The sequence below is a fragment of the Cnephaeus nilssonii genome, assembly GCF_951640355.1.
Source record: "Cnephaeus nilssonii genome assembly, chromosome: 12".
Lineage (NCBI taxonomy): Eukaryota > Metazoa > Chordata > Mammalia > Chiroptera > Vespertilionidae > Cnephaeus > Cnephaeus nilssonii.
Window position 1 is genome coordinate 75,663,093 of NC_137083.1, and position 13,451 is coordinate 75,676,543.

The 13,451-nt window shown below is 37.5% G+C and overlaps 1 protein-coding gene across 1 annotated transcript in view; it reads left to right on the forward strand.

The window, feature by feature from the left end:
* The window catches only part of SAMTOR (S-adenosylmethionine sensor upstream of mTORC1), a 103,076-nt gene extending 97,946 nt beyond the window's left edge, over positions 1-5,130 (forward strand). The window contains exon 5 of the mRNA XM_079786236.1: positions 2,156-5,130. Coding sequence (XP_079642362.1) covers positions 2,156-2,785 — 630 coding nt within the window. The 3' untranslated portion in view covers positions 2,786-5,130. The remainder of the gene's footprint in view (positions 1-2,155) is intronic.
* The last annotated feature ends 8,321 nt before the right edge of the window (positions 5,131-13,451 follow it).

Here is a 13,451-nt window from a genome sequence, read left to right on the forward strand (position 1 = left end):
TGTACTTGTATTTGACAAAATAGATTTCAAGATGATGAGAGTAAAAAGAGACAAATATTTACTTTTATACTGTTAAACGGGACAATACATCAAGAAGACAACACTTCTTAATATATATGCACCCAATCTGGGAGCACTGAAATATATAAAGCAACTACTAACAGAACTAAAGGGAGAAACAGGCCAAAACTCATAGTAGGGGACTTAGATACTGGCAATGTCCAGCTCAGGTGATCGGGGACGTTTTGCCACTGGGACCTACAGGATACCTATTAAATAAGGCCATTCTACCAAGCGCAGGAGATTATGTAGAAACAAACACAGGGAGGCTGCCAAAATGAGGAAACAGAGACATATCCCAAATGAAAGAACAGGACAGAACTCCAATAAAACAACTAAACAAAATGGAGACAGACAGTCTACCAGATGCAAAGTTCAAAACACGGGTTATAAGGATGTTCAGTGATCTCAGTGAGGACTTCTACAAAGAGATGGGAAGTATAAAAAAGAACCAGTCAGAAATGAAGGATACCTTAACTGAAATGCAGAATGTATTATATAGGGAATTACTAGTAACAGTGGAGTACATAAAGCAGATAATCAAATCATATATTTGGAAGATAACAAAGCAGAAAACACCCAATCAGAACAGCAAAAAATAAGAAAAATCCAAACAAATGAAGATAGTATAATGATCTTCTGGGACAACTTCAAGCATATCAACATTTGTATCATGGCAGTGCCAGAAGGTGAAGAAAGAGAGCAAGGAATTGAAAACTTACGTGAAAAAATAATGGCAGCAAACTTCTCTAACCTGGTGAAGGAAATAGACATACAAGTCCAGGAAGCACAGAGAATCCCAAGCAAGATGAACTCAAAGAGGCCCACACCAAGGCACATCATAATTAAAATGGCAGAGGTTAAAGACAGAGAATCTTAATAATATAATATTATATAGGGAATTACTAGTATTAAATAATAAAATGGCAATAAATACATATCTATCAATAATTACTTTAAATGAAGTGGATTAAATGCTCCAATCAAAAAGCATATGGAGGCTGAATAGATAAGAAAACAAGACCCTTATATACACTGTCTACAAGACACTCACTTCAGATCAAAAGACTGATCAAAGATTGAAAATAAAGAGATGAAAAAGATATTTCATGCAAATGGAAACAATTGAAAGCTGGACAGCAATACTTATACCAGACAAAATAGACTTTAAAGCAAAGGCTGTATAATAAGAGACAAAGAAGGGCTCAGCAATTCTAGTTCTGGGTATTTATCCAAAGAAAAGGAAAACACTAAATCGAAAAGATAGAGACATCTATATGTTTATTGCAGCATTATTTGCAATAGCCAAGATGTGGAAGCAACCTAAGTGTTCATCAATGGATGAATGGATAAAGAAGAAGTTGTGCATATATACAAGGTGAAGCAAAAGTAGATTTACAGATGTGAGTACATGAAACAGTTTATTCATATATTATTATTTATTAATTCTTGTATTATTCTTATACGAACAACTGTAAAGCTACTTTTGCCCCACCCTGTATACAATGGAATATGACTCCACCATAAAAACATATAAAATCTTGCCATCTGCAACAACATGGATGGACCTAGAGGCTATTGTGCAGTAAGTACAGCATAGGGAATGTAGTCACTATATTTTAATAAGTACGGTGTTAGATGAGTATTAGATTTATTGGGGTGATCATTTAATAAATTATGTAATGTCTAATCACTGCGTTGTATACATGAAACTAATAATAATGTATGTCAACTGTAATTGAAAAGTAAAAAAGTACTTAACATAAAAAGAAAACATTTCTGTTAAATCTTACCTCAATTAAATTTCAAATAAGCCCTTATTTTTTAAAGATAAGTATCTTAAAAATATTTCTGATTTCAAATTACATGTTTTTAAATGGCAACTAGAAATTATCTAGGATGCATTACTCTGTGATTATTTTGACTAAAAGTTTTGATTGAATAACTGTGCAAATGGAATAATTTAGAAGGGAAAGGTGCATAACTAAAGTTTGAATTATATAGAAATGCTTTGAAATAGTTTGTTATAAATTCTATGTAATAAGGTGGAAGTAATTTTGGAATTCTAATGTGCCTTGTTTTTCCCCTTCTGCAGAGTGTATATAAATGTGACTTCCTGAACTTGCAGCTTCAGCAACCACTCCAGCTTGCACAGGATGCTATAGATGCCTTTTTGAAGCAGCTGAAAAACCCTATTGATTCTCTTCCTGGAGAACTTTTCCATGTGGTTGTTTTCTCTCTCCTTCTTTCTTATTTTCCATCACCTTACCAGAGATGGATTTGCTGCAAGAAAGCGCATGAACTGTTAATGTTAAATGGTTTATTGCTTATCATCACACCTGATTCCTCCCATCAGAATCGTCATGCTATGATGATGAAAAGCTGGAAGATTGCTATAGAGTCCCTGGGCTTTAAACGTTTCAAGTATTCAAAATTTTCACATATGCATCTGATGGCATTTAGAAAAATATCCCTAAAAACTACAAGTGACTTGGTAAGTAGGAACTACCCTGGGATGTTATATATTCCTCAAGATTTCAACAGTATAGAAGATGAGGACTATTCTAACACTTCCTGCTATGTTCGATCAGATATAGAAGATGAACAACTGGCATATGGTTTTACAGAGCTCCCTGATGCTCCCTACGACTCAGATTCTGGAGAAAGTCAAGCCAGCTCCATTCCTTTCTATGAACTAGAAGATCCCATATTGCTTTTAAGTTAATATATAAGCAGAAAACCTTTCATCCCAGACTCCTAAACTAATTGCTTACACTAATGGGAAATACTAGCATGAACTCAGTACTTAAAACCTGGTTTGCAAAGGAGAAATGCAAAGGTTGACAGAGTTTGCTATTTTTTTCTACTTTTGGATTTTTAAATTTATTCTTATATAGAAATCTTAAAGTTTCATGCAGAGTGTGACTCTTGTCATAGCAGAAACCACTGTTACATTAGCATTTAGCACTCAGATATGAATCATAGAAAGATACCTTTTTCGTAGTATTGTGAAAAATGAAGCATAATTTGCTATGTATTTTTTTCATATTTTCAATGTTGACTTTAAACTATTACAATATGAAACTTTGAGATATGTAGAAAATTGTAGATTGCACTTTGGTGGTTAACCAGTTAAGTGTATCACAGAAATAGGTTGATGTAGTTGTTTTGTGATGCGCTTATTCTTTTTTCTAACTAAATTGCTATCTGTTGCAGAAAGCCTTTTTTTTTTTTTTTTTTTTTCAGTTTTATCTGGTGATCCAATATTTCCTGAACTTTTTGGAATTGATAGTAATTTTTGTCCTTGTTCTTGCTCATTTGGCAACATCAGATACTGGGGAAGAGATTTCCCCCTAAATATGTATTGTAATTTGATTAGCACAGTACAAAAACCATTGCCAAAGTAGAGTTTTCATAACTTTCTTGTTGATTTGAGCCTTGGTGTTAAATATATTTAACTGTGCAAGTTCACTTTTGGTTTTTTAAATTTAGAATTTATTTACAAATTATTCTATTAAAGTAAGGAACAATATAATACTCAATATTGACCTAAAATACCTTTGTGAAAGGGTTTGCACTTGTAAGAGAGCTTATGTTTTATCTAGACTAACTTTTTGTAAAGGGTCCTCACCTTTCCACTAAGGAGGTATACTGCACTATAAGTCTGAAATTATATAGAAAAAAAATTAAAAGTAACCTCTGCTGGTAGTCTCATAAAATGGTTTTGAGCTTTTGGTATTCTTATTTCTATATAAATGCTAACTAAAATTTTCCTTTGAAAATATAAATCATTCATTGGCTGTGGAAATTTTCCCTTTCCACATTGATAAATCTTTCTGTGTTTCTGAATCAGAAGCAAATGGTTAAGGAGAAATATATGTCCAAACAAGACAAGATTTAGTTTAAATAGCTAAGAATATTTAGTCTATGTTGTCTTATCAGCCAGAAATTGTCATGTAAATTATCATTTTTAAGAGTGCCACTGTGTGGATTTTTTTTTCAAGTGGTTTTTACATTAAAATTACCTCATACTGAGGTTTTTGCACTGAAATATCAGTTTCAGATTTCATGGTGAATGTGTGTGTGTGTGTGTGTGTGTGTGTGTGTGTGTGTGTTTAAAGAAAACTTGTATTTTCAATAGTTGATCCTAAATTTCATACACTGCACTTCTTGACTCTGGTAAAATTGATGTTTTTGTGCTTATTGTGAATTGCCATAGTTAATTTTGAATGTCAAACTTTATTTAGAAGTACAAAGTGTATCTTTTAAGATACAAATGGTTGAATGTGTGTACCTGATATTTCAAATTAAATTTCACATTCTGAAATAATGAAAGTAATAAGATTGTAATTAACCTAAAAAGGTCAGTTAACTAAATGCAATAAATATTGGTTGCTCAAATATGCAAGAAGTAACTTGAAATTTTTCCTTTACTTTCAATTGCTTTTAATAGGTTCTTTAATAATTAAGATTGCCTTTTTCTTTCCAGTTAAGCACTGCAGGTCAAGTCTTGTAGCTCCCCTAAAAGAAAGAAGAAAAAAAAAGTGTTTTAGTAATACTTCTTTTACCATATTGTTTTCTTTGATTTGACTAAATACTATCTTAATAAGAGCAAAGAAAAAAAATATACCAATGAAAGTGCTTTGAAAGTAAATGAAAACAGTGCTTTTGAGATCCTGGTGTAGGTACTACCTTGGAGTCAGCATTTGTATTACAGCTAAATGTTGGTGCTATAAATTCTTCCAATTTTTTTACAGATGTTGATTCTGCTTATGCTCTGAAGTGGGCATGATGTATTTTAAGTAGTAGTTTACAGAAAAACCTCTTTATAAAACCTATACTCCCACTTACTATAAGTTTCTTTGAATTTATAAATATCATTTGTTATTGTAAATTCAGCTTGTTCAAATTAGGTTAGTAAGGATTATTTTTTTATTAAACGAACACATACTCTACCAAAGCCAATTCAACGTATAAGTGTTAAAATATAAATAGTCATGTGGCTTGGTATGTAATGTCAAGAAAAGTCAATAGAGCCTTCTAATACTGTATTAATATGGATACTCTTGAGAATGATTTCATTTGGATATAAAGAAGTAAGGGTCCGCCTGATGCATTCACAATTAGATTCTCCAAAATAATTTGGTGTTTCAAAAACACATGATCCTTTGGTTGGATTCTTTAAGATCAGTTGGTTTATATCATAGTTGCCAAGTGGTGGGAGGTAGCATTCCTGAAAGTGTTTGTTGTATTTTTTCACAATTTGTGAACAATGCACATTTATTACAATTTTTTAATTTTCTAATATACATTGTCCATTACTTGTAAACTGAACGTTTTGTGGGTTTTGACCCACCTCATTAAGTGGTTTCAAAATGGGGAGGCAATTTAGAACTTGAATGACTTAGAATTTTCTAGCTATGTTTATCTAGTCACTGTATGTCAACCATATCATACTCCACTTCCCTTGAAAGTTATTTACATCAGAGATAATTTTGGAACTCAGCAAGTAACAATCATAGTTTCTAAATTGCCACAGGCCTTTTTCACTAAGAATCCAAAAGATAACATATTTCCCAAAGCCAGGCATGGATGAATGAGACATTCACCGGAAATAAGGTAGATGGGTGATTGCTGGGAAGAAGACCCCTAAGCAGGCCAAATCCCTGGAGACTGCCTGCAAGAAAAAGATACTTAGGAAACAGACCAGAAACAGACTGTCATCGGAGCCTTAGGTTTTCTAACACCATTGCAGCACTAGCACAGATTACAGAACCAGAGCATAGGTTGCTGTGAAAACAGTGGGGACCTGGGGATTTTAAAGTATAACATTTTTATAAAGAAGAAAGGTGATGATCTGCAGCTGTGTTATCAGAAGAATTATCAAAATAGGAGGGACCCTGTTGGCATGGAGAATGGTGCCAATTGGAACGAGGAGCTACAGAATAAGTGCTAGGATGCCACAAGCTATCTCTTTAGTCTTGCTTGATTCTTTAATTGAGGATTAATTACTACACTATTATACTGGACAAGGTGCTATAAGGAATAAATACTGTGCTCTTCAGAGCTGACCATGTAACTTTAAAAAAAATAGCATTAACATGAGATAACAAAAAAAAAAACTTTAAAATTGCATAACAGCATATTCTTGTATTGCAACAACTTGTGGTACCTATCAATGAAATCTGTTCACATGACCTTTTGGATGATTCTTCATAGCCAGTCTAGATTCATTTTACTTAAATATGGGTATCCCTCATGGAAGTGCCAAATGTAAATGATGTTGTTACTCCCGAACTCTCCCACAGCGATCCTCACTCACTCCTACAGCTTCTCTGTTGAAATCCCGGGGTGGGGAGGGACAAGCCTGTGCCCACCTTTGCACTAGCAAGTCCCTCTGCCTCGAATGCCTTTGTTTTACACTGGATTTGCAAGGCTAGTTTGTTATTAAGGTTTTAGCTTACATATAACCTCCTTAGGAGCACAGCTGAACAAAAGAGGGGGGGTTTGGCTGCCTGCTGCTGCTGCAAGGAAAGCCAAACTTTTGAGGCAGGTGCTGGTGCAAAAGGAAAGAGATTTTATTCAGGAGCCACACCGCAGGACCTGGGAGAATGGTGAACTCCTGTCTCAGAGACCATCTTCCTTCCTGCTCAAGCCCCCTGTTCTTATAGGGATAAGGAGGGGAGGGCCTTTTTTTTTTTTCCTATCCACTTATCTTGTTAGCTTTTGGCAGGCTTGAGACCCTATCTAGTCATCTTCCTAGCTTTCAGCTCATCCAGGGCCCTATCCATTCATATTTCTAGGTTTTGGCATACTCAGTATAAACCTCCCCCTGCGCCATCTTGGCCAGCGGAGGAAGACTCCCCGGTGCTCTGCCTGCCTGACTGTGGTCACAACTGCCCCCTTCAAAACTCTGGACCCTTGTTATCTCAGGGTCAATGAATGGCGGTCTCATCTTCTGTAGTTTCTTCAGCTGTCAAAGGGCACAGTCTTACCTCTCCCCAGAACCAGAGATGCTTACTATCTACTAAAAGGAGAGGTGGATCAAGAATGGAGGGAAGCCTTTATGTGAGGGAGGAGGATTGCTCTCTTCAGAAGATGGTATAGTATACATGGTGACTAGAGGATGGAACTATTGAACAAGTAAAGCTGGTAGGCTGCTTCACATTTTGAGAGCCAGTGTTGTTAATGGGCTTCCAGAGTGAGACCTATTGTGCAAACAAGTGTTGAGTGAGGGGTATGCCTAGTAGTGCAGGGGAAATAGTAGTAAAATCAGCAACTGGATAAACTGAAGGATCCCCATGATCTAACCCAGAGCAGGGCTTTGGGTGGCACACCCAATAGCAGGATAAATTTTCCAAGGAAACCTCTGTCTGGGAAATGCAGAATAAAATAAAAAGTAACCTTGTCGCTTAGCTTTGGGAGGCACTGTCCCTTTCTGAAAGAGGAATTTTAAGCCTCTTTCAGGAGTGCAGGTCCAGCTCTGCAGTATCAACAGCAGCAGCAAGATCGAGTCCTCCTCGGGTGGTGCCCACTTTATCTGTGTGTGGTGGATCCAAGGCTGGATTGAAGAGTGTGTTGTCAGCGGGACGTCATAGAGACCGGCCCATTGCTTGGCTCACTGCTGCTCAGGACCTTGAGTCTTCCAGGTCTTTAGAAAAACTCGGTCTCCCGGCTGGAATGGGTGGAAGGGCTCGTCAGACAGGTAGATAGACCTGCAGTGAGCCAACGTGTTAGTGTTTGCCCTAAGTGTTGTACATATGGTTTTTACATTTTTTATTCATGTTTTAAATCTAAAGGCGGTGTTCCTAAAACAGAAACTTGGAAGGATCTCCCATAAACTTTCAAAAGGGCTTAATTTAAGCCCACTGCAGAGCACTACCCTAATCCAGAGCCAGGCAATAGAGTTCCTGGTCCCATTTCAAATGTGTTCCCTGGCATATTTTCACCAGGGTCATCTTTATTATTGGTTCATTTTCTCAGTCTTCCCCGTAGATTGGGGTCTCCAAGATGCGTGTAGTTTTTACTGAGTATGTAGTGCCTCTCCTATCCTTTCTTCTGGGCGATTTTTGAAGTGAACAATGGTCCATTGTCACTTTGAACGTTGAAAGAAAGACCAAACCTAGGGATTCTTTTTTTTCTTCTAAATATATTTTTATTGATTTCAGAGAGGAAGGGAGAGAGATAGAGACATCATTGGTAAGAGAGAATCATGGATCGGCTGCCTCCCGCATGCCCCACACTGGGGATTGAGCCCATCACCCAGGAATCAAACCAGTGACCTCTAGGTTCCTGGGTCAATGCTCAACTGCTGACCATACCCAGTGGGGCTAGGGATTATTTCTTTGAATGGCCTTGTTACCCCAGTTGCCTTCTCGGTGCTATTGGGACAGGTATGCCTCTACCCATCCAGAAAAGGTGTCTACAAAAACTAACAAAAATTTAAAGTTTCCTTTGGTTTTAGGCATCTGTGTAAAGTCAAATTGCTAGTCCTCACACAGGCATATACCTTTATATGGTACTCCCTCTCCTGTTGGAGCACATCCTGTTTTAGGATTGCTTTTGGCAGGTTGTTTTGGGCACATATCTGACAGGCTTGTATAATCTTCTGAATAATCCTTTGTAAATGAGGGCTCTTCAAATGTGGTCTAATGAGGTCCATTAAAGCATCCCTTCCACAATGGGTCTCTTCATGTAGGTGTCTGAGGATGAGATATCCTAGAGCTTCAAGGAGAAAGATCATACCCTGAGTGTTGAACTTCCATATAGAATTAGGGTCATTGTTAGAGATTCCCCATTCATGGGCCATTTCTGACGTCATTCTGTGCAATGAAGTTTAAATTCTGACGCGTTCCAGTGGAGAATTAGAATCCCAAGAAGTGGCGGCCCTCAGATGACTTGTCTTGCTGCTTTATCAGCAGTTTGGTTTCCCTGGCTTGTTTGGGAACTGTCCTTCTGGTGTCCTGGGCAGTGCATTATGGCAATCTGATTTGGTAGATTAACTGCCTCTAGCAATTTTAAAATTTCTTTTGCATGTTTGATGCACTTATTTATTCCCCAAGGTTAAGATCCCTCTTTCTTTCCATGTTGCCCCATGAGCATGGACGCCATGAAAGCATATTTAGGGTCAGTTTAGATGTTAATATTTTTAGATGTTAATATTTTTCCCTGGGATAATTCTAAGGCTCTTGTGAGGGCTATCAGTTCAGCCTTTTGTGCTGAGGTGCCTACAGCAAGGACGTGGACTCCTATTACCTTGTCTGTGGTGACTACCAAGTACCCACTCATTGTTGACCATTCTCCATGAAGCTGGTTCAATAGATCCGGTCTGCTGGAATAAATTTTGTCAATGATTTCTAAGCAATCGTGTTGGAGGTATGAATTTCCCTCTGAGTCTTGAGAGTAGAGTGGCCTAGTTTAAAGTAGTAGTAGTTTGTAAGGTAACATTTGGGTTGTCTAATAAAATGGCCTGATATTTTGCCATGCACCCTGCAATGACCCTCCTTTCTGTTCTATTAGGGTTAGGACCTAGTGTGGTACAAATATGATAGTAGGTTGCCCAAAAGTGAATTTCTCTGTTTCCTGTTAGGATGTCACAGATAGCTGCTATTGCCCAGCATCATGGTGGTCATTCTTTTGACCTGTGATCTACTTTCTTTAAGGGATAGGCTGTGGGTTGAAGAGTATTTCCCAGGATCTAAGTTAGAAACCCAAGTCCAATTCCTTGCTTTTAATAAATGTATATTTTGAAAGGTTTCTGTAAATTGGGCAATCCTAGTGCGGGAGCCTAAACTATTTTACTTCATAGTGTCAAATGCTTGATAGTCCCTTGTCCATTCAAGAAGTTCAGAGTCCAAACCTTAGAAGACTTATGCAGTGGTTTTGCTATAAGGCCAAAGTTTGGAATCCAAATTCGGCAAAACCCTGTAATCCCTCAGAATCTACGAAGCTGCCTCCATTTCTCCGGGTTTTTTATTGTAGTGATGGCTTATTTCAATCAGCCACAAAGTTCCTAGTGCCCTGTTTTAGTTGGAATCCCAGGTATGCCACCTCCTGTTTTAAAACTGGGCCTTGTGAGGCAACACTTTATATCCTTTTTCTTTGCCAAATGATTCAGAAATGGATGGTATTGAGCAAACAGTCTTCCTAAATATTGTTAGCTATTAGCAAGTTGTCTACATACTGTAAAAGAATTACCAATTTCAGTTGAATATCCCATAAATCTTTTGCTAATATTTTCCCAAATATGGCTGGGAAATTCACAGTCCAAGTATTGAAGCATGGCTTTAGTTTCTGGGTTCTGCCATTCAATGGCAAATAACAGTTGAGCTTGTTTATCTATTGTGATGCAGGAAAGAGCATCCTTCAAGTCTAGGATTGAAAACCATTTGCTATGCCCAGGTATCTTGTTCAACAAAGTATAAGAGTTGGGCTCCATAGGATGAATGTCCTGAACAATATCATATATGGCCCTAAGATAGAAACATCAATGATGAGAGAGAAGCATTGATTGGCTGCCTCCTGCACACCGCCTACTGAGGATCCAACCCATAACCTGGGCATGTGCCCTTGATCGGACTCGAACCAGCGACCCTTCAGTCCGCAGGCCAACGCTCTATCCACTGAACCAAACCGGCTAGGGCTGGTTTTGTTTTTATATTAATTAATTACTTATTATCCTAATTTGTGCTTCAGAAAAGTCTCAATTGGTAGAAAATGTAGCTTAGATCAATGCTAAGTGACTTGGAGCTATATATTTTTCCCCTCTGCTTGCCCCTACCTATTTAAATTTCTTATATCAACTCATCCTACTTTCTCACCATGTCTCTCAATACTATCAAATTTCTATCTCCCTCTTGTTGCAGTAAAAGAATTGAAGTTTGTAAACCATCATTAGCTTTACTACATTTTTTAAAGGAAGATTTAACTAAGTGATCTCTTCAACTCTACAAGAGTAGTGCTCCAGCAGTCTCTCAATTTGTGTAAGAGATACCTTCATTATTCCAACTACTTTCCACAGGCTTTATATCCAAATAGTTTTCCCATCAGTCACATAGTAGGGATACAACACTTAGTAACTAGTGTTTATTTTAGCAAGTAGCCTTAATAATCCTGTTTCTTTTTTCTCTCAATCTTGTCTGTTCTGTTCCCTCCATGCACATTTCAACAGGTGTTCTTAGTCCACTGGGTGAAATCCTGGTCTGGAGGATACAGGCCTTGCCTGCATAGAAGCAAGTATTGAAGAATAAAGGTTCCTGCTATTAGAATCTTTACATTGCCATCAATAACTGCGTTTGAAATCTCCTGTCACTGAATGGTTCCCAGGTGGTTGTTTTATATCCAGGTGTTTGGCTGTGGATGTGCCAGAGGTCAGGAATAGACCCTGATATTTCTAATAAATTTCAAAATAAATGTTGCCAAGCAAAGGGGATTTAGATCATGCTCTGGAGGGCCTCAGGTGCCTGACTGAGCTAAGGCTTCATTCTTTAGCCTAGCGATTTTCAATCTGTGTGCAACGATTTTTAAAACATTCAGGGGCACTGACCTCTTTTTCCCTTAGCAGTGGTCGGCAAACTGCGGCTCGTGAGCCACATGCGGCTCTTTGGCCCCTTGAGTGTGGCTCTTCCACAAAATACCACGGCTTGGGTGAGTCTATTTTGAAGAAGTGGTGTTAGAAGAAGTTTAAGTTTAAAAAATTGGGCTCTCAAAAGAAATTTCAATCGTTGTACTGTTGATATTTGGCTCTGTTGACTAATAAGTTTGCCGACCACTGCCTTAGAGTGTCAAATTAAAAAAATGACAATAGCCAACATAACAACAGCCATCAGTTGTGAATGCCCTGTCTTGAACAAGAAATATGTAAGTCATATAACAGTGTTGGATCTTATTGGTCATGTTGCATACTTAACACAATAAAATTGTGTCTGATTAATTCTTGGTACCAGAAATTTTTATATACAAGTACAGGCACCTGATTTTTTTTAAAGTCCTCTGGAACAAAAAGGTAGGTAATTACCATTTTTTTGTAAGTCAATCAAAATTATAACTATTTTTTGTCAGATCTGCAAAATATATTTTTTTCAGTGTGTTGCAGAAATTTAATGATTAGTTTATGTGTGCCATATGATAAAAAAGGTTGTAGCCTGTAAAAGTCATTGATTTTGATCCAAGTGTCACAGAGTGGTGCTCTGAGTTCAGTGAGGGGACCAGTGTGACGCATTATTAGTCTGGGGTGAAGCTGACATCAAGATGACTAGCAAATACTAGTAGGTAACTGAAGTAATTCAGGCGCTAGGACCTCAACTAGAGTACTGACCATGGAAGTTAAAAGAAAATGCATGAAATATAGTGGATAAAAATGAGCAACACTTGGCCTTCACAATTATCAGGTTCTTTTAGTAAATACTAGTAGCTTTCAACAACAGATGATTTATGACACCTACACATCTCCTCCCTCGCTACTTGTAGTGTCCTACAGTGAAAACAAGTCTCAGACTTAATACTACTACATAAGTAAATATTTAATAAGTAGGCACACAAAAACTACACAAACAATATTTTGTGACGAAGTACTAAACAGCAGTCTAGACACAGGGGCCATTCTGAAGGGTATCAGTCTGCTAGAGTCAGCAAAGTCTTATACCACATTTATGCAAGGACGGAAGTGCCTGTACAATACTCTAGCCATGTATCTCGAATACCTGTTATTTCCACAGTGAAACATTATTTCTAATCCTTTGTGCTAATTAACATTCCTCTAATGAAGATTTACATAGTGATATTGGAAGCACTTCTGCATCCAACTAATAGTGAAGATTCCTGATTCGTCTTTCAGATGCTAATTACTCACCCTGGAGTGTGCAGATTGAAGTTAACACAAGCACAGACCTCTCTCATTGGAGTATTTTAAAACTGACTGCCAAGAGATTGGATTTACAGGGTGATCACATTGTAAATCATATAAAAGTCTAATCACTATGTAGTATACCTGAAACTATATATTGTATGTCAACTGTAAGTGAAAAAAAAATTTTTTTACATTTAAAGTATACTGACAAGATAAGCATCAAAAATGGTTTCAAGATCGCAAGGTAGAAAATGATGTCTGAAGAAGATGAAAAAGCTGTTTGAAAAAGGAATATTAGTGCTAACGAGAAAACATCTGTGGCTGATTTAAGCAGGAAAGAAATGTATTAGAGGATATTGGGTAGCTCAAAGGACTTCTGGACATTGAGGCTTGGACAAGCATGGTCAAAATGACAATGACGACAGACCACAGGCATGATGGAAGAGGGCTCGGACTGCCGTCCCCATGATCACACATCTTGAATCACTGAACCACTAACACTGGACGCCTGGCGCCGCCACTAGAACCACACTGGCTTTTGCCC